This window comes from Cupressus sempervirens, chromosome 1 (genome assembly GCF_028749045.1).
Source record: "Cupressus sempervirens isolate cs-2001-9-10 chromosome 1, ASM2874904v1, whole genome shotgun sequence".
Lineage (NCBI taxonomy): Eukaryota > Viridiplantae > Streptophyta > Pinopsida > Cupressales > Cupressaceae > Cupressus > Cupressus sempervirens.
Window position 1 is genome coordinate 351508084 of NC_143118.1, and position 21942 is coordinate 351530025.

At 33.9% G+C, this 21942-nt stretch overlaps 1 protein-coding gene across 1 annotated transcript in view; it reads left to right on the top strand.

The window, feature by feature from the left end:
- The window catches only part of LOC149577678 (protein PSK SIMULATOR 1-like), a 153751-nt gene that overhangs the window by 78990 nt on the left and 52819 nt on the right, over positions 1–21942 (top strand). Inside the window, exons 6-7 of the mRNA XM_089825000.1 lie at positions 7855–7952; positions 9528–9597. Coding sequence (XP_089681126.1) covers positions 7855–7952; positions 9528–9597 — 168 coding nt within the window. The remainder of the gene's footprint in view (positions 1–7854; positions 7953–9527; positions 9598–21942) is intronic.

The following is a 21942-nucleotide window of genomic DNA, read 5'->3' on the forward strand; positions in this document are numbered from 1 at the left end:
GTAATGCATTCTTTTTTGTGAGAGGGAATTGAGGTGAAATCCTTTGTACCATCCTCCAACTTGGTTTAGAGTGGTTACCATTTCACATATGATATGTAATGAAAGGTGACGATCTTATAAATGGTAGACCTGTGTCATGATCAGACAAAAGGTAACCATTGTAAGGTGACAATCTTATAAATGGTAGACCTGTTATCATGATCAGATAGAAGGTAACCATTGTAAGGTGATGATCTTATAAATGGTAGACTTGTTATCATGAAAAACTTCATTAAGTTGTTGTCCTAGAGTGTTGGAAGTCATGATAATGAACGTATCATGATCAAACTTTATTAATTTGTTGTCTCGGAGTGCCAGAGATCATGGTACTTGTCATGATAGAGACCATGACATTGTGATTTCTTGTTAAGTTGTCGTCTCAGAGTGCTGGAAATTAGATAACTCATATCCTTCTAGGATATATCATATTCTTTTGGCAAGTGTCAAGGATTTGATGCCAGTGCACATATCAAAAGAATATATGTATGATGAATATCATATTTTGTTGAATCATACTTTGGATTATTATTATGTGTTCTACAAATCCTCCCTACCTAAGAGGGAGTGTTAAGGTTGTAGCTTCAGTCAGACTGATTCGATTTGGGATACATTATTATTATTGATAAATCATCATTTTCTATATATACTTATCCATGTTAAATAATTGTATATAATATACATATACAGATACACACACACACACACACACACACACACACACACACATATTGTAGTATAGAATATATATATTATATATATATTGTTATACATATTATTATTTATGTAAATATAATATTATTAAATGATGATTACACCATAGAGATATGTCTCCTCTCATATTTATATGAGATCCAAATCTGCATTTGGAACACATCAATTACAATGGTCATGTTATTACATTTGCAGGTAATGATCCATGTTACTCAACATTGAGATCATTCCATTGAATGCCATTTGGGCTTTGATGTAGAACAATCCATCCTATTGAATTCTATTTTGAAAACTGCATTTTAAGACTTTAACCTGACCAAAGGGGTGTACCAAATTGCTTCAAGTGTTTCAAAAGGTGTTTCTTAGTGTAGAGAGACATGCTTGACAATTGGAGCACAACAAAATTGTCTAGTTGCAAAAATGGTGCATCCAACTTATGTGTGTAATCATGCAAAGGAGTGTACCAAGTTTGTGTGAAAGTTTATAAAAGGTGCAAGGAGACCTAAAGGAGACCTAGAAGTGTATCAAATCAAGTCAAGGAAAAAGGTGCTCCTTAGCATTCAGATGTGTGCCTGGCCAAAGGAATGTATTGATTTGTTTTGTGTGTGTTTAAAAAGTAACTTTACTGTCCAAACACATGCCACTCCAAAGGGCAAACAAGGCTAAGTGAGAAAAAGAAAAAGAAAAAGAAAAAGAAAAAGAAAAAAATATAAATTCTAGTAGACGAGTGTCCCCTTCATATCAAGGTGTTAAAATAGTGACGAAGTTAAAAAGGAGCTTCTAATGCATAAATGCATGCCTGCAAGAGGGCATGCTTAAAAAACTAAGTCAAAATGAGAAGTAACCTACTAGTTTTGAACTTTTCCCTTTAGAATAGTTTGCTTGATGGTTTGAAATTTTAATATGCGATTTCCGATTTGGAAGGGTAATGATATTCTTTTGATATGTATTTAAGCAGATCTCTTTGCTCAGAAATGACAAGAAAGATATATGGACTTAATAATAAAGATTAATATGTTATTATGTACACATAACTGAATGACAATGTTCTTGGAATATTCAATAGCTGTTAAAAAATTACAAGAAAGTGATACGAAATGCTGATCTTTCACTGCAAATACTGATTTTCAAATCTTATCTATAGCACTCAGAATTACACATATCTGCCTGAAACTGGAGTTGCACCATTCAGAAAATACACAGCAGACACAATTGTCCAAGGGTAAAAGCCACGACCAGCTCTCGTGAATGGAAAATCTGTCAAACACGAGTAAGCGGATAGAATGGAGAACTCTTTCATCCGACCCTTCAATTTAGCTTCCACATCCAGGATAAATATAGAGATAAGTGGCCGACATAAGGATGCTCACCTTTCTATGTGCTACCTTCCAACCTCTTAAAAGTTGCCCTCTAAACTTCTTTCACCTTGGTGTTAATGTATATCATTTGCTGCCATAGATTCAGGTTGGAGCATTTCAAACAATTACTCCCAGTGAAGGAAGCAATGCAATGTCCTGCAATATATAAGTAAAACTCAGGCTAGTATGTAAAATCCCCTGTTGTTCTTAACCAAGTTTTTGCTGTTTCTCCTTAATGCATTTCATCAAACACTTGTCTTGAAGGTGTAATTGTGACTTCAGTTTCAAGATGGAATGATGGTTTGCAAAGGGAACAAGTTTGAAAGTAGCATAAATGGATTCACAATACTTAACGGAAAATGCACTAGAATCATGAACTGTTCAGATCTGGTAGTAACAATTACATTTGAACAGATATCTTCCTTATAATATTGTTTATTTCAATGAAATCACAACATATAGTCCAGATGTAAACACAGATATAAAAAAATCATTATACTGTCTGATCTGTACAGATTGTTAGAAGTTTTTAGTAGGAGACTTGAACTGAGAACTTAGCAACAGAAGAGTGCTGTTCTGAAGTTTGTATTATACTCCAAACTGGAACAATAGTAAATTTTACTTTATTTTGTTCACTATCCACATTCTGTCATTTTATCCATGTAGTTTTTGTTGTCAACTATTGTATATTTGGTCTTGGAGTCCATTAAAAGTTTTTTATTTTGATTCTTTTGGGACTATCACTAGTCTATCCATGGTTAGTAGAGCTTTTCAGGAAATAACATTCATCATTTTTTGGATCACTTTTGTTGGTCAGTTATTGATTCTTGATTAGTTTTTTGTGTGGAGGGTGGATCTTTTGGTATAATATGCACGAGCATTGAAAGTAGAGACATCTTCAGAATTAACAGGAATGTTTTATATGACCTAATGGATTTTTAAGTATTTCATATCTGTTTGGTGCTTCTTTATTTTTGAATATTGTTCTTAGTAAAAATTGTAGCTAAATTGATGGGGATTGGTGATCGTAAAGAAAGATGTAGATAAGCAGATATACATATGATTTAATATGATTAGGTGATCTGAAAGAAAGTTGTAGATTACTAGAAATAAATATGTTTACAGCTGATCATTAGATGAAGGATATACACCTATCTTTGAATATGTTGGTTGTTTAGACTGTTAGGAAACGTTGAAGGCACCAGTCTTGATTTGGTCACCAGTCATTGTAAAATGTAAAATATATTTGCCTGTGTAAGTTGTTACTTACCCAGTCTGATTGGGTTCTAGGAAATTTACAAATGAGTAAATCTCAGCTGCTCATGAGATCCTATTCTACAACTCTACCAAGCTAGTATGATGAGTAGCTAGGGACAAATTTTGGGCTGATATTATAGGAATTTGCAGGTTGTGTGCAATTTGAATTGTTCTTTTCTCTGCATCTGTCTTGTAGGAACTTAGGGAAGCTCTTTTAAATTTTGCAGAGCCAGAAATGTGGAAGAGTTGCCTACTCTTCTCAATGTCCCAAATCCACCCTTTGTTAATCATGAACCTTGCCTAGGGCTTGACTTGACATTCCTTGGAAGGCATCCTTACAAAATCTTCTAGTGTCATAGGCAGTGATTTTGGAGCACGAACATGAACTTCCTCTATCTTCCCCTTTTTCTTGAGTGTATTTGTCATAGCATGCCACAAGAAGGGGTCCAAACTGCCTTGCAAACACATGCTACATCACAATCACTTGCACTACATTTTTAGAATAGATTTCTTCAATGGCTTCTATTAGGATATGGAATTGAAACTCAACATCCTTTTGTTTTATCAATTGCATAAAAATATAATGTTGGTTAGCGGGTTTTGTCTAATCTCCTTTTTCTTATGCATGATGATACTTTGGTCTTCGTCTCCTCCATCAACTGGAGAACTATGGAATAAACATTTTCCAAGAGAGTTGTACTCAATCTTTCCTTGCTAGCATCTACATAATGCTTAACTTTGCCTGCCTTGTAGATAAGCTTCTCATACAAAGGAGATTGAGCTACATGGAATAGAATACCATTACCAAAACAAGAAGTTGCCAATGATCTCATCCATCTTCCTTTTCTTATACATTGAACATATCTGTAATTGAGGCCAATAATGATGAATCAATGACTTTTTGTTTCTCCCTTGATTCCGTTGTACTTACCTCAAATGATATGTCTGCCTGAAATAATCTGATCATGTCAACACTTTCGAGCATGAATTTGTAACAAAGCCCAATATGTTTACAAGGGGTATGTAGGAAGTGTGCATCAACCATTTAAATATCCTCTTCTAGTCATTTTGGCAAATACTTTTTTCCCCCTGTTAACTATCATTAGTTGCCCCTGTTGGTTTCAAGAAACATTGCAAACTAATGCAAAGCATTTTTTTTAATGGGCTTTTGTAGTGTGGTGGCAATAACTTGGAAAGGAAATTTGAGTCATGTGATTCCCATGTGAATTGCCTGTGCCTGTGCCTGGGGTTTGCCTGCCATTAGTCAATTTTCCTTAACTCCCTCAAATTCATCACCCAGCTCAGTAGTCTCATTGCTATTGAATGAACTCATCTTAGAATTTACAAATAAAAAAATACAAAAATAACAATATGAATATAAGAACAGCAAACTTCAATACATCTTAGCTAGGAAACAACAGAGTTTGCATACCAAGAATAATAAAATACAATATCTTTTGCATGCCAGAAAACAAGAAAAACAGCTGCTAATAAAAGAGGTTTGATGGTTTGAATAAGTTAAAGTTCTAAAGTAGGTAATGTGTGGATGTTTGAAAACGTAAAACATGACATGTAAGTTTGTAATAGCAGCAAGCAGGTTAGACAAGAAAACAATAAAAAAAAAATGTTTGCAGCTATATATAGCTCATATTTCCCCTATTGTCTTTTAAAGTTTTGCTTCACCACCCTCCACTTCCAGTTTGTCGAACTCTCTCATTTTTTGGATTCTAGGAAAACTGAAAATGTGAAATGCGAATGGAAATAATAAAATGAATGTTGGCTGGGGTGAATACTACAAGCCTCTAGGCCTTTTAATATTACAACATTTGAAGTTCTTTTCCCCATTCATGTAATGCAAATGGGCATTAGGACGTCATTTGGAAATTGGGATGCCTCTTTATCCCTCATGAGTGTCCCCCATGGTGAGGACGCATCCCCATAATTTGTAGAAGAGGGTGGAATGAGGAAGGTCTGTTTTGCTCTTCCATCCCCAAAATATTGAAATACCCTGAATGACAGAAAACTTAAGTGGATGCATCCTCAAGGAAGACAGATAATTAATTTTAACTATCTGCTTCGTAAGCTTTCCCTTGGAATCCAATTTTTGTTTGTTGAATTGTACTCACATTTACACTGTCTCAACTTTGAAGTATATCTTGAAGATTGTAGCTGCAATAGAGATCTTTATCTCTGATTTTGCTATATATATATATATATATATTTTTTTTTAATTTATTTATTGAAATTGAGGTAATAGCTATGAATTGTGTTTACAATTGGAGAAAATATCTATGATAATATTTGAGATGATATTATATGAAGAGACATGCGTCATGCGAAGAGTCATGTGTTTGGAAACATGAAGAGTCTTGTTTTTGGAAATTGACGAGATCTTTGGGTGTAATATGAAGAGTCTCTCATTTCTCTATATGTCTGATTACTATGTTAAAAAACACATTTCTTATCAAGAGGAAAGCATTGTACTTGAACATTATATTATCAATAAAAGAGATATTTTTTCGGTGTGACTGGGTTTTTCCCTTCGAGTGGAAGGGTTCTCCCAGAATAATCTCTTTTGTCTTTTGTGTATTTTTATTCTACTTTTCTTATTGCTGTTTATCATAATTTTTTTTGGCCAGAAAATTAAAAATATATACCTCTTTTGAGTTGGTACAATCCATAACTGCAGAGTGTTTAAAACTAGCTTATCCATCAATTGGTTATGATGTTCACTTTTTGCCTTTAGAAACAGAGAACCAAAAACCACGACGATTCATGCGATTCGGTGATAAGAAACATGCTGGGCGATTTTCGACATGCCGCTGAATTGGGTTGCCGGTTTTTGCCCATGAATCAGCATGAATCACCATGAATCTGCTTCAAAAATTGGGCAACCCAATTGCGTAACTTAAAAACATAAAAAAATACAACTTTTTTTAATAATCTATTGTGCTGGGGCAGGGGCCCCTTTAGAATAGTAGGCTATAGAAAGTTGGGTCGCCCTATTCGCCCGCCGCACTATAACTAGAGTTCCCACCCATTAAACAACCATATAACGCCCTCTGCATGCATCTGCATTTCAACGGAATAATCTAATAGTAGGGTCCGCCTCTGCATGTCTTCAAACCTAGTAAGTAAACCTTTGACTCTCGCCCATAGCCCGAACTATTTTGAAGGGCCCCTTATTGCCCCACCCCCCTACTATAGATGCGGGGGCGGCAGCTTTCACGCCCAGCCGAATTGTAGTGCGCCCCGATCCTATCATTGGGTTTATACCCATACTCATTATATGGAATAGCATTAGCTACTAAACCCGAAAAACATTTCTCTTTCTTATAACCCTAAAAAGCCTTCTATTTGTTGAGTATGATAAAAAGAGAGGAAAATGTATAGATAGACTTGAGCTAGACCTAGAGCAAATAGACTTGTTTTTTCATTTTGTTTACAAATAGATATGCGTTTCATGGATCTTCATCTTACATATGTTTATGATTTGATGCCATTGGTTTTATGGATCTTCATCTTACATACATTTATGATTTGACAACATTTATAATTCTATATATCTATGTCATATGATCCTATGTTTTCTATTTACTTCAGCTACAAATTACAATTTACATTTTGATTTTATGTATGTGATGGATTTGTCATTTATGTTCTTTGTTTCTATATGTTAGCTTCTGTTTGATGACGTTATAGTGTTTTTAAGTTATATTCAATAAAGGGTGCATGAAATAAGTTTAAAATCGTTAAAATCTCTAAATTTCAAGGGTTTTTTTTTTCACTTTGTCGATTCTTAGCCAATTTGTAGCCAATTCCGATCTGATTCACGATTTGAGTCGGCCTTGTTGATTCTGAGTTTTGGTTCTTTTTTTAGAAACCATTCTTCTTTTTTCTTTGGTTTATCTTTAAACAATTGCTTACTGGTAATATGATTTTTCCCCACATTGCTTCAGGAACTGTCGATTTGTCCCAATACTGCTATGAAGTGAGTAAAGATAGCGAGAATTCTTTACATTACTTATTTGTACTTGCTTAGAAGTATTCAACTTTTTCCTAATGTTCAGTTTATCTTTGTTGTTTCTCCAACTGTCTGAAGGTTGATTGTGATTCAGGCCTGAATTGCTCATTGAATGCTTGATTTTTTGCTATATATCTGCATTTTGGTATTTATTCTAGTATATTATTGCATTTTTATGCCTAGAGTTTTTCTACTTTCTTTGTTGTTCTACACAGTAAATCATACCTATAAGAAAGACTGAACTTATGTTTTATCTATACAGTTGAAGTTTGCATTTGGGCAAAGTTTTTTCTACATATACTGTATGAAGTTATTTATATCCTGGATAAGGGTTTCTTTTTTAATAAAATGTTATGCTATATTAATATTTCGGTTGATCATCTTTAGTTGTTCATTGAAAGCTCTTCAATTCTTATTCAGAGCATAAATAGAACTTACAAGGAAGTCATTGTTTTGTACTTGTAGGGGACAGTCTCACAATTTTGCGGAGTGAGTTAAAGAGCCAGAGAAAGCATGTGAGAAATTTGAAGAAGAAATCACTTTGGTCAAAAAATTTAGAGGAGGTTGGACAATCGCTTAAGCCTGAAAATAATTTATTCTGTTTTCACTTCTATAGCTTCTATTTCAATGTGTACTTTAAATGACTTTGTCAGTCTTTTGTGCTTGGAAAGGTACTCCTATGTAATTGATTAAAATTATTGAAGAGATGATCCTGTCTAAGCACACTTTCATTTAGACTGTTTGAAAGTTAAGAGAGCAGGGCAAGATTACTTACTAATTAGGGTTGATGTAGCACCTGCAATTAGTGTTAGCATAGTAATGCTTGGGAAAAGCCAAGATGCAGACAACAAGAATGGGTACTGACTGTGAGACTTCTTGCCACACTGACATCTTCCTCAGGCTATAGTTACCACACGGTTAAAATGTGTCTTTAGGATAAGCCAGAAGGTTAGAAAAGACTGGGTAAGTTGGAAACCTAGGACACTGATGTGCATGACTTGTGCTTTCCTTTTCTTTAATTCAGATTTCTTAAAAATGATGTAGTTGCTTGACAGAAGTTCTTTGCTAAAAGTCCTCAGCTGATGATCGCCTGATATTAAGTTTGCTAAGAAATCTAGAAATAATTCATTGAAGTCTTTGGAACTTATAACTTAAGACCTGTAGATATACAACTGATATGTTTAGAAATAATTCATTGAAGTCCTTGGAACTTATAACTTAAGACCTGTAGATATACAACTGATATATCAGTTGGTAACTCTGAAATGTTGACCAATTTGGACATGGACAAGTCTTTTGGCTTGCTAAAACATGAAAACTGATTGCTGGGTTGGGGTTGGTGAAGTCAAAATTGTCAATGACAGGTTTGGTCTGGGATGAAGTTACACAAAAGATCTTAAAAACTGATTCTGAAGGTATAAAGGTATCAAGCTAAGTAAATTGATGCTATGGACAGTTTTGGAGGTGAAACAAGGGATGTATGGTATGCTAAGACATCTTTTGATACATACAGATGAGGGTAAGAAAGTTCTCTGGCTGAGGACAACCCATACCAAGGACATATGAATATTTGTGACCTGCAGTGGACAAAAGGGCCCATTTGTAAGAAAGAATCAGTAGTGAGATTGATATGTATATGTTCTCTCCTAGAATCAACACATAATTACATTTACAAAACAATTATGGTATTCCTATGATTAAATTTTTTCTTTATATTATTTAATATTCTATTAAACAATCAAAGCTTTTTGATTATATCTATTCATCTTTTATGTTTTTAATCAGGGCTTTTTGTTCTATTGTAAAAGTTTTATCTGAAATTGCAGCTATCTCCATTTGAAACTTGTGTATCATATGAAACCCTGTCTTATAGTAACGATTTACATGAGATTTGAGTTTGTCACAAAGATGAGAGCTTAGATGCATACACATGCAATGTTGTAGTTTGCTTAGATACTTACAGAAGATGCTTCAATATTTCCTGTGCATTGCTTCGAAATTTTTAGTCAGGTATCAGTGTTGCTGTGAACTACTGTTTATTTAACATGTTGCTATCTAAAATGGGATAGTAACAGTTAAAGTTTCTAATAGAAACTGTACGTGTTATTACCTAGATCTTATATAGATTTGGTTTGCAGGTCATGGAGAAACTTGTGGATATTGTATATTTTTTACATCAAGAGATCCAGGAAAATTTTAAGGAGGCTGGTATGAATGGCAATCCGATACTTTCACATATGAATTTATTACTTTTTGTGCAATTGGGCTGTAAATCAGATACTGAAGTTGGAATACTGATGAAAGATAAATTCTTGAATATAAATGGATCATTAAGATAGTTTCCATGCTTAAAATAATTTACAGGGATTGGGATGAAGGAAAAAAATAGAATAATCAACTAGCTTTATAATAATCTCATGGTGATAGCCACTTGTATCCCCGTGTCAAGAACCTGTATTAACTGTCAATATTAAAGACAAAAATCCTAGATGTGTAACTTAAAAGAAACTTGAAACTGAACAAAAATCTGATATAAGTAGAAAAATCCTATGGTGAAAATGCTGTAAAATATGAAATGGATTAAATGCTTGAAATTCAGTAAATATAGCATGCAACTGAAATCTAAAAATATGCAAAGTGAAAAGATAGAATACTGATTTATCTGTGTTATACATACACTGTGAAAGCCACATGTACCAGACCGCCTAAAAAACTTGCTTTAAATGTAAATTACAATCAGAAAACAAATGGAAATTGGAAAATGAATTAAGTATGCATCAATCATAGAATTTTGATACCGGGAAAGCTATAAAATATGGATTTGTTGAAACCTGTGATGTAGTGTATGAACTTCTGAAATCTGTTTAAACTGAAATATTAAATTGCGGAAAACAATAATTATAGTGATCAACTAAATGCTTACAATCACCTTGAGAACCACTGTTATAAGCTCATCTTGAGAACTTAATCTTTTTACGAAAATGTCAGTCTGAAACTGAAACCGAATTCGTAAACTTAACAAAATTTAGAAATAATAATGGAAATCTGAACTAAATTTCTATACTCTATCAATATAACGGAAATTGGTTTCAGCAGAAATCTTAATATACCCAGCCAGATATCTTTCCAAATTTCTCAAATTAAACACAATTTTTTAAAATAATAATTGCATGCATTAGATTTTCTATTATCCAGTAATAAAACCAGAAAATACTTGGATAAACAGCCTCATAATTGTTGTCGCATTATAACAACCAGCAATACAATAACATAGTATCATCCAATCTTAAAAACAACAGTAAAGTCAGATTGGAAAACTAGAAAATGAATGTGAAATACAACTGTGAGCTTCCTCAGGAATCCACTATTGAAGATTAACTGGTTCTTCATTCAATCCACCTAAAAACCTTTAAGTTTCCATCCTCAGGTTCCTGAAAATGAAAGCTGAAAGCTTCCTGTCCCAGAGAAAAGTGAAACCCAAACCAAACCCAAGCATAAACCATGCATGAAGAGAATGAGTCCGTGCAAGTCCTTTTGTAGCACACCCCTGTGACTCTTCAATTTCCCTTGCTTGTCTCTTCATATTTCTCTATGTGTCTTTTATCAATCAATTTTAATTTAATATATCCATTTAATAATAAGTGGAGTGATAATAGACTGTTAAATCTTTTGGCGTTAAGATAAACAACCAATTGAACTTGGAAACCCATGAGTGATAACCTGCTGGAAAGCTCTCAGTAATATGCTCCAATTCCAATACTAAAATGGCCAAAAGGTTGAACCCTGCTTACTTACTATAAATAGTAAGTATTTGGAGACCCTGCCTAATCAATTTCAAATTCCATTTCGAGGGATTTGAATATGCAGTATGCAGTTCCGTGTTTTGCTACTATAGGTACTAAGGGGTCCCAGACTGCATTTATTAAAAGTGTCATGGCTTTCTCATTGCTTTTGATCCATTGGGTCTTCTTTGGATCATCTTTCGATTCTTCCTTCTTTCACAAACAACATAACTTGATCTCTTTTAGCAGCATCACCATTGGAAGCTTCCAAGATAAAAAGTTGTTAGCACCTTCAAGACGGTCTTCAAATCTGATCATATTTCACATTTTGAAGAATGGTATGTGACTGCAATGTCAAGGTATGAAGCTGATATCTCAAACTTAATTTGGATCTTCCTTATCCTTGCTTTGATACCATGTAAATGTGAATTGAGTTTCTAATCAGACTGCAAGAAATATAAATGTTATCAGATTTGAATGTATTAATTTCTTCTTTAATTTGCGACTATAGTTTTTAATCGGCCTATATTCTTGAAGGAATTTGTATTGAGAAATATATTAAATACAAATATGAACTTTTGAATTTATTTTCAAATCTGCAAGTGCCGAACTGCCAAGTTGAAAATATTAACTGATTTCGGTATCTCTCTTGGCTTTGAGAAATTGGTAGAAGTATGCTACCAAGGAGACATGTCTCCATGATGTGGAGCCATGTCTGTTTATGGCATGGCTTGACTATTAACTAATCAAATCATAACAATAGCCCAGATTAGGTTAATTTATTTTAATCAATATTATTATATGCTCAGATTGCCGATATGCATAGAAGAAGAATGGATAATACGCCTGATCCAATTCATGTATCAACATTATTGTATTTGATCCTTACTTGACCGATTCTCTACACATTCAGATTTCAGAATACTCAAGGTGATAAATAGAGTTTCTATTTGATGCAGGGATGATTTCTTTGTTTTCAACAAATGGTTCTTATTGATCACAAGAACTGTGTGTGTGTGCATGTATGTCAGTTCATATGATGAACTGACATACATACACTGACATACACACACACATACGTATGATGAACTGACATACATACACACATACGCATTGGTGGCCAAAATCATGTTGACAACATCAATTTGAATGAAGAGAATCTTAAGAAGAGACATAGGCTGGGAAAGCACCATTGGAGATGTTTGGATAATTGAAATGAGTAAGATTTAACACAAATGAGATCATGGTTTTGTTTGCACTAAGGGTTAATATTGAGGGAATTCAGGAGTGAGAGGAACCTGAGGAGGAAAAAGGAAAACTATAATTGGAAAAGTTCATGTAATCAAACATGATAACTTTATGAAAAATAAGACTTGATATCTATATGTCTTTCGCCAAGGAAGAGATCCATTAGTAGGGAATGGTTGTACAAGGTCATGTATAAGGCATATGGTATATTAGAAAAGTACAAACCTCGGTTGCAAAATGGTTCTCACTCACATTGACTACTAGGAGATAATTCTTCCTAGATGATACAACTCATATATTCATCATCTCTTGAATACCTTAGTGTTGATATACATCATCTAAACTTTGAAATATGATTAGTGACTATTATTTGGAAGATTGACAAAATAAGAATATCCAATAATGAAAATGTGTATATACATATCTATGTTTATGTCTATAAAGATAAAATCAATAAGCTCTATGTAATTTATACATGTACTTTCAAATGCATTAGACAATATACAACTGGAATAAAGATTTTATATATATATATATATTGACAACACCTCAACGACACAAGCAAGAAAGGCAAATGTTAGGGGCATTACTTTGATATTAGAGCACTAGACAATGTCTAGGTATCAAAAAATGGTAAAGTTACGGTAAAGTTACATATTAGGGTATGGAGTCTGATATTGACGTTTTAGAGACCAAAGCAACTCAATATTGGTATAGGAAGAAGTTTGATCTTGGATTATGAGAGAAGGGACAAGTTTGATGCTTTGCTGGGTATTAGAGTATTGTAGAAGGGAGAATGGCAGTAGTTTGGTGATCATAAAAAAAATGAAGTTTTATATCAAAATGTCGAAGTTGTAAGTATGTTATTGGGTTGCGGGAAAAGGATGAAGTCTAATATCTTTTCTAAAATAAATGGCTAATGGATGTTTCAAAAGGTTAGTCAAATTGTTCTATTTACATAATAAATGCTAGTACAGGATCAAGTTGAGTATAATCAAGTGTATATAAGCATAGGTGTCTATAGTTTTAGTTGTTGTGGAGTTGATTTGGGTTAGTTGTGAGTTTCATCTTTTTACATGTTTTAAAAAATGATGATCATTTAGAATGGTTGAGTTATGACATCCCTTGGTTGTTGCACCCTTTGAATAGGCTTCTTTTGTAGTTTTGTGTGTTGTCAAGTGTTGTTAGGATGTGGATTCAAGACAAATGATTCTCTCTTCCTACCCTTGGCTAATGGTCAAGAGAGAATGTGATCATGTGTTATAACATGATAGTTGTCATGGTGGAGTATACTTTTTTTGTAGGTTCCTTGTGGTGGTTTGTCACAATTGTTTTGACTTTCACTTTTTCGACCTTTTTGGAGCAATGATGATATCATCTTGTGCATGTCATTGTGCTTGAGGCAACACTTGGTATGCATAGAGAGTGTTATGTGATATTTCATTATCATATCTTAATTGTTGGTGTTGTACTTTTTGATTTAAAAAAAAAACTTTTGTTGGCTAATGCTTTGGACATGTAACTTGACGTGAAGAATGCCTTGCTCAATGGAGATTTGGAGGAAGAAGTATACATGTCTCAACCACGACATTTACATGTTTATTGGAAGAAGCATCTTGTTTGCTAATTGAAAAAAGCTTGATATGGCTTAAAGAAAACACATTGGCCATACTTCATTAAAATTGATAGTCGAGAAGGAACTTTTACAGTGTCCGTTGAATTCCAATTTGTATGTCAAAATAATAGGTAATGATCTCATTGTATTGGTCATATATGTAGATGATATCCTAATTATAGGTAGCGAGGCACATGTAATTGAAGAGATCAAATCTAATGAGTAAAGCTTTTGACATGATTGGTAAAAGCCTATTAGATTAATGTGTAGTTGTAGAGGTTTTACAAATAGGTGGTAGCATTTTTATATCACAATTCAAATTTAAAAAAAAACTTTGTTAACAACTTTAAAAATATTGTGCATGCCTATGGAGAAATGGTCAAACTTGAGCCAAAATTCACTATAAGGAAATTAATGAGTTAGCTTAGGGGCAACTCATGGATAGCCTAATCTATTTGGCAACTACTAGACCTGATTTGAGCTAAGTCGTTTCATTTCCAAATTCATGACAACTCCAATGAACATTGGAATTTAGAAAAGAGTGTTGAGATATGTGAAAGGGACACTTAATTTTGACATTTTGTATAGAAAAAGAAAAGCCCAACATTTTGTGGGTTTATGAATTCATTTTGGGGAAGTTTTGTGTAGGCCAAAAAAGGGCACTTCTGGATATGTTTTCAGCCTTGGCACGAGTGCAGTCACATGGATTGGTCAGAAGAATCAAATAGTAGCTGTCTCTTTAATTGAAGCAGAATATTGAAATACAGTAAAAGAAAAACGTGAGGTAATATGGCTTAGAAGGATGTCTATAGACATGAAAATGCCTCAAACTAAGCCTTCACATATTTTTGGTAACATTCAAGGGGTGCTCATAATTTTCAAGTATCTAGTCTTCCACAAGTATCCTAAACTTGTGGAAATGCACTTCACTTCATTGGACAGGTTTTAGAAGTGTTAATTCTATATAACTCTGATATCATACTGATCTGAACTGCAGATCGTACAGATCTGGTAAAGCATGAAGATCTTTGAGTGGATTGGCATCTTAAATATCTTATATGATTAACCTAATCTGTGCCTTCCTTTGGAGCATTTAATAATGTTCTATTTGCATAGTTATAGTTAGTATAATTACTAACTAATTGTAAATCCTTAGAGACGCCGATCTCGGCAATATAATTGTTAGTTTATAGGGCGGACTTGGAAAGAGTCATGTCCTTTCTGAGGACATGCCTCTTGGGTGCTATACACAGAAGAGGTAAGAATGTGGATAAAGGACACAGGAAATAAAATAAGTCTGCTCCTCTAGCATTGCTGCCTTATGCAATTTATAGCAGGGATAAAAGAATAATACATCATACTCCAAGAACACTAACTATTCTGTCTTGAACTATAAGGACCATCTCTAGTAAGGAGAAAATGTATTATATCAGTTTTGGTTGATTAGAATTTGCAGAAAACTTACATGGTATCATAGCTCAAGTAGTCGAACCTAGGCTTTGCAAATTGACAATCAGATTTAAAATATCTAGCAACATCCTTCTACCTTCAATGGCAAGTGCAATCAGACCCGAAGACAAGTTTGATGGAAAAAAACACTTCGTTGCTTGGAAATTCAAAATTATGATGACTCTTGAAGACTGATGTACTGCAAGTTTGTTGATAAGGAATCCAAACAACCTGATGCTGATCCTCATAAAACTATTTGGATTAAAGGAAACAAGAAAGACATGCAAATCATACTAGATGGAGTTAAAAATGAAATAGTACCTATGCTAATGAAACATCAGACAACATTTAATATGATGAGTGCATTATTAAATGCATGAGGTTAAAAATGCAACTAGAACCCTTGCACTAAAAGGCAACTAAATCATATAACGAGAAGGAAGGGAGAATCTATGAATTCGTACTTCCTAAGGGTGACTAGTCTAAGAGATGAACTTGCAAGTATAGGGACCATAATTGAAGACAAAGAGCTATCACTTATGGCTATAGATGGGTTATTGGGTTCATAAGAAACATTCTCACAAGGAGGAAGTGCTAGAGATGAACTTCTAGACTTCAATAGACTTAAAGGAGATTGCCCTCAAGAAGAATCTAGGCAGCTAAAGAAAGGAGGGAAATTAAAAATTGAAGATGAAGAACTTCATGTCCTCAACACAAATTCCTATAAAGGTAAGAAGAAGCACTTCAAGAAGAAGGGTAATTAAAGAAATGACAAACCTAAGAGAGATTTATCCAAAATAAAATGCTTCAAATGTGAAAAATTTGGACACTATAAATCTAACTGCCCTAAGAATAGAAAGCAACATGTAGATTGTACAAATGTTACAAAGAAAGCGAAAAACTATGATCCTGAGAAACGCGTATTGTATTCAGCGCTATCAAATGAAGTATCAAGCAAAGCATGGGTAATTGATAGTGGATCATCTCGACACATTACATGATACAAAGAAGTACTAGACTCAATATCAAAAGAAGTTAATGACAAAGTTGCCATAGGTGATAATTCCACTCATTTTGTGAAAGGAATTGAGAACTGCACCTTGAAATTGAAGCTGGGTATTTTTCTTCATCTCAAAAGAGTACTCTATGTACCAAGAATCAAGAGGAATCTAATTTTTGTTACATCACTTGAAGATGATGGACATAAGGTTGCATTCATGGATGGTAAGATAATGACTAGGTCTAAGAACTCTTCATTTAAGAAATCAAAGTTGCTTGGTCAAAGAAAGGGATACTCGTATGAATTAAATACAGAACCTATTCAAGCCTTAATTCATGAAGCTGCTGATATAAACGAATTGTGACATAGAAGGTTAGGACATCCAAACTGCAAAGCCTTATCGACTATGGAAAAGATGGTTACTGGTTTACCTAAGTTGAATAAAGATCATTCGAGCATATGCAAAGGATGTGCTCTAGGTAAGAACGCCAAAAGTCCATTTGAAGATAGAACTAGAAAAACTAATAATGTTTTAGAATTAGTCCACTCAGATTTATGTGGACCTATGTTTGTTCCTTCTCTTGGAGGATTCTGGTACTATATACTTTTTATAGATGATTTCTCTAGGAAAACATTGATTTACTTCTTAAAATGTAAAGAATCAGAAGTAACCCTTAAGAGATTCAAAACATTCAAATCCTTAACTGAAAACCTATCATGACACAAAACTAAAACTCTTAGGACGGATAATGGAGGGGAATATATTTTAGATTTGTTTAAAGATTTTTGTAAAGAAGCAGGAATTAAGAGAGAATGTATTGTTTCTTATAACCCACAACAAAACGCGGTAGCAAAAAGGAAGAATAGAACAATTATAGAAGTAGCAAGAGCTATGATATTTGATCAAAATTTAGAATATTATCTTTGGGCAGAAGCCTCATGTACTGCTGTTTATATTCAAAACAAAAGTCCTCACTCCCACCTTAGAGATAAAGCTCCTGACGAAGACTTCTCTAAGGTTAAACCAAATATAAGTTGTCTTAGGATATTTGGGTGCCCAATATACATACATGTTCCAAAAGAAAAGAGAACTAAGTTGGAACCCTCCTGGAGGAAATGTATTTTTGTCGGGTATAGTGAAATATCTAAAGCATATAGAGTTTACATACCTAGTCAAAAAAACATTGAACTTAGTAGGGATGTAATATTTGAAGAAGATTTAGCATTCAAAAGAGCCCTAAGTGCTAAAGATCCTACACATATACCTAGTTCTGAAGAAAATTATGAATCTGAGTTTCAGAGGGAGAACATTGAAGAAATTGAAGGTGAAATTCAAAATCTTAATCATGAGAAAATTTAAAATCCTAAGAAAAGACCACTTTTGGCTGTTAAGACTATAGAGGAAGCACAAGACTTTGCTACACCACCTGGAACCTTTAGAGAAAGCAAAAGACCCAAAAGATTTTCTAGCTATACAACAAACATGAATGATTTATCTAAATCAGAACCAACCAATGTTTCAGATGCTATTAAACATATAGCTTGGAAGGATGCTATGATGGATGAATACCAATCCATTATTAAGAATGATGTTTGGGAAATTGTTCCAAGGCTTGAAGGAAAATCTGTTGTTTCTTCTAAGTGGATATTTAAAATCAAGCATGCTGCTAACGGTAGCATTGAAAAATATAAAGTCAGATTCATAGCCAGAGGATTCTCTCAGAAGGAGGCAATTGGTTATGAAGAAACTTTTACTCCAATTGCTAGATACACCTTTGTAAGAGCAGTCTTAGCTATTGCAACATCGAAGGGATTTGAATAAGAGGTATATTTGGAACAACCTAAGGATTTGAAACTCATAATCCTAAAATCTTTGTAGACTTAAGAGAGCTCTCTATGGGCTTAAGCATGCTCCCAGGGCATGGTATGAAAGAATTGATACATATCTCACTAGTTTAGGATTCTTTAAGAATGAAGCTGATGCAAATCTCTATTATAGAAGGAATAAAGATGATGTGATAATTTTGATACTATATGTTGATGATTTACTAATAACAGATGATGATCATCTTATAGATCAATGCAACAAATATCTATTCAAAGAATTTGATATGAAAGATTTAGGACTCCTTCATTACTTCCTAGGACTGGAAGTATGTCAAAACTTTGATAGCATCATACTTAATCAAGGAAAATATACATTAGACAGCTTGAAGAGATTTGGGATGTGGAATTGCAAACCTATGTCTTCTCCAATAGAGACTAATCTACACAAACTTAAGGAAGCAACAAAAGAATCACCTTCCATAGATTCTACTCTTTACAGACAGTTGATTGCGTCTCTTATGTACTTGGTAAATACAAAACTTGATATTTGGTATGCTGTTAATGCCTTAAGTCAGTTTATGTGTGAGCCAAAGGAGATTCACCTAGTTGCAGTCAAACACATTATGAGACACTTACAAGACACTCGTAACCTTGGGCTCAAGTATGAGAAAGTTGACTTGGACTTACATGGGTTCACAAACTCAGATTGTGCTAGAACTGTTACTGATAGGAAAAGCACTTATGGATGCTGTTTCAGTTTAGGCTCAGCGATAATATCGTGGATATGCAGAAAGCAGGCATTAGTAGCACAGAGTTCCATAGAGGCTAAATACATTGCAGCAACAATGGCCTCTCGGGAAGCAGATTGGTGTAGAAAGTTACTTGTGGGATTATTTGGTCAACTCATGAATTCCACTATTATTCACTGTGATAATTAGAGTTCCATCAAGCTTTCTGTGGATCCAATTTTTCATGACAAGTCCAAACATATTGAAATTCCTTACCATTATGTAAGAGATATGGTGGACAAGAAAATTGTCAAGTTAGAATACATTTGCACTATAGATTAGACATCAGATATTCTTACCAAATCTCTCTCTCTCTCTCTCTCTCTCTCGTGAAGATAGATGACTTTAGAAAAGGACTTGGTATGGTTGAATTATACTACATTTGTATTTTTTTAATTATTAATGAAATAATTTTGTGTTAAAATTAATATTGTTAGGCTATTGACTGTTATGGGCTTCACCATTTGTATTCATTATTTAAGAGGTGACGATCTCTAAGATAATGAACACTTGTATAAAAGACATTATGAGAGATGATGATCTCTAAGATAATGAACACTTGTATAAAAGACATTATGAGAAATGATGATCTCTAAGATAATGTACTGAACAATAGATAACTATTGTTAGATTTGGATGAGATCAAGATCACATTGTGATGTAGACATTTCTATGCCTATGAGTCACAACTTGGATAAAGAAATAAGTTAATCATTCTTTGGATTTTATCTTGTGTACTGGTAGATCTTAACTCAGGAGCATATTGTGATATAGGCCTGCCGGTACCTATGAGTTACAACTTGGACAAATGAAGAATTTAATCACTCTTTGGATTTTATCCTGTATATTGCATTCCATGCAATACTGTTATCACAAGTATAAGTCATATCACAGGTATAGTAATATGACAATATCATGTGTTCAATGATACCACATGCTTAGAAGATTCAGATAGATTTAGAGTATCAAGCTATGCTTATTCATCTTAATTGATGGTGCTAGATATGTTATCTCTCAGTATGATTATCAAGTTAAGAGGGAGTGTTAATTCTATATAACTCTGATATCATACTGATCTGAACTGCAGATCGTACAGATCTGGTAGAGCATGAGGATCCTTTAGTGGATTGGCCCCTTAAATACCTTCTATGATTAACCTAATTGGCGCCTTCCTTGGGAGCATTTATTAATTTTCTATTTGCATAGTTAGGATAATTACTAACTAATTGTAAATCCTTAGAGATGTCGATCTTGGCAATATAATTATTAGTTTATAGGGCCGACCTGGAAAGAGTCATGTCCTTTCTAAGGACATGCCTTTTGGGTGCTATATACATAAGAGGTAAGAATGTGGATAAAGGACACATGAAATACGATAAGTCTGCTCCTCTAGCATTGCTGCCTTGTGCTATTTATAACAGGGATAAAAACATTATCAGAATAATACATCATACTCCAAGAACACTAACTATTCTGTCCTGAACTATAAGGACCATCTCCAGCAAGGAGACAAGGTATTATATCAGTTTTGGTGGATCAGAATTTGCAGAAAACTTACGAGAAGATGTATTTTTTTTGTTGGAGAGTGTCTGGTGGAAGACCAAAGTCTATACATTCTTACCAGGGCTTTAGTCTGAAAAAAATGTAAATTTTTAGATAAGTTTGGTTTAGTTGGTAGATATTTGAGGGTCTAAGTGAACCCTAGGCATGTCAAATTTCATATAATGAAGACAAACTTCCTAAGAGACTCTCTTTGCTAGCATGTTTTTTTTTCCTACTATTATTATTACACTACAACAATACTATTGAAAAATCATAGACCACAAGAAAACTATCAAAGAATCTACACTACAACTCTCCCCTTTGCAAAATAATTGTAGACAATGCTGTAGGTTGGTACCTCATGATCACCTTTGCTGAAATCTACAGTGGAATCACATCTTATAATTCATGTAAGGGACCCTTTTTATAATCACCATCATATTAATTTTCATACAAGCCTCTGTTATATACTATTTCGTGAAGATCATTTAACTAAGTAATATTTCAGATGTTTTGCACGCATGGTTTCCATAAAAAGCTCTCACCTGAAAGAAAAAGTGGGCTTTTGCTGAAGTGTAATGATCACAAATGGCTCAGATGAATTCAATGAGATTTTGACAACTGCGGACCGATAATGGAATCCAGCTTGGTCAAGAACTCAAGCCTCATAATATCAAATGCACCAATGATTAGGTACATAACACTATGTTCTCTCCATCTAAGAAGAATAAAATGGTAATAGAGTCTACAAGAGTGAACTATAAATAAATTCATCAATCAACATTTTGAATTAATTTTATTTTACTCGTCTCAGTAAATTGTTCCAAACCTTGGGAACCAACAAGAAGTAGAAAATGTTCTCTGAGTGTCACTGTATCTCTTGTGAAAGTTTTCATTACTGCCATTGATGTAGCAAAGAATCATGTACGTATCATTAACATGAGCATATCATTTGACTTCAAAAATAACATATCCATGAAGTGATAGAAATGCAGATTTCATGTAGAAGCTACCATTTAAGTATTCCATAGAATTCATGAATCACCGATGTGTCACTGTCATCCATCCAACCAAATTAAATCAGAATGTGAAAACATTCATGCCATTGACAAGACAATCAAGGTGGCACCTCATAACAAAGCCGTAAGACCATCAAAGAAACAACCAAGATTGGCATTGACAATAAATGGATTACAAAGGAGGGTGTAAATCTTATGTGCAGAATATCAAATGTGCTATACACAGCCAAAAGCACTTCGAGGCAATTCATATTTTCATACTTAATACGAGGCCCCACTACTG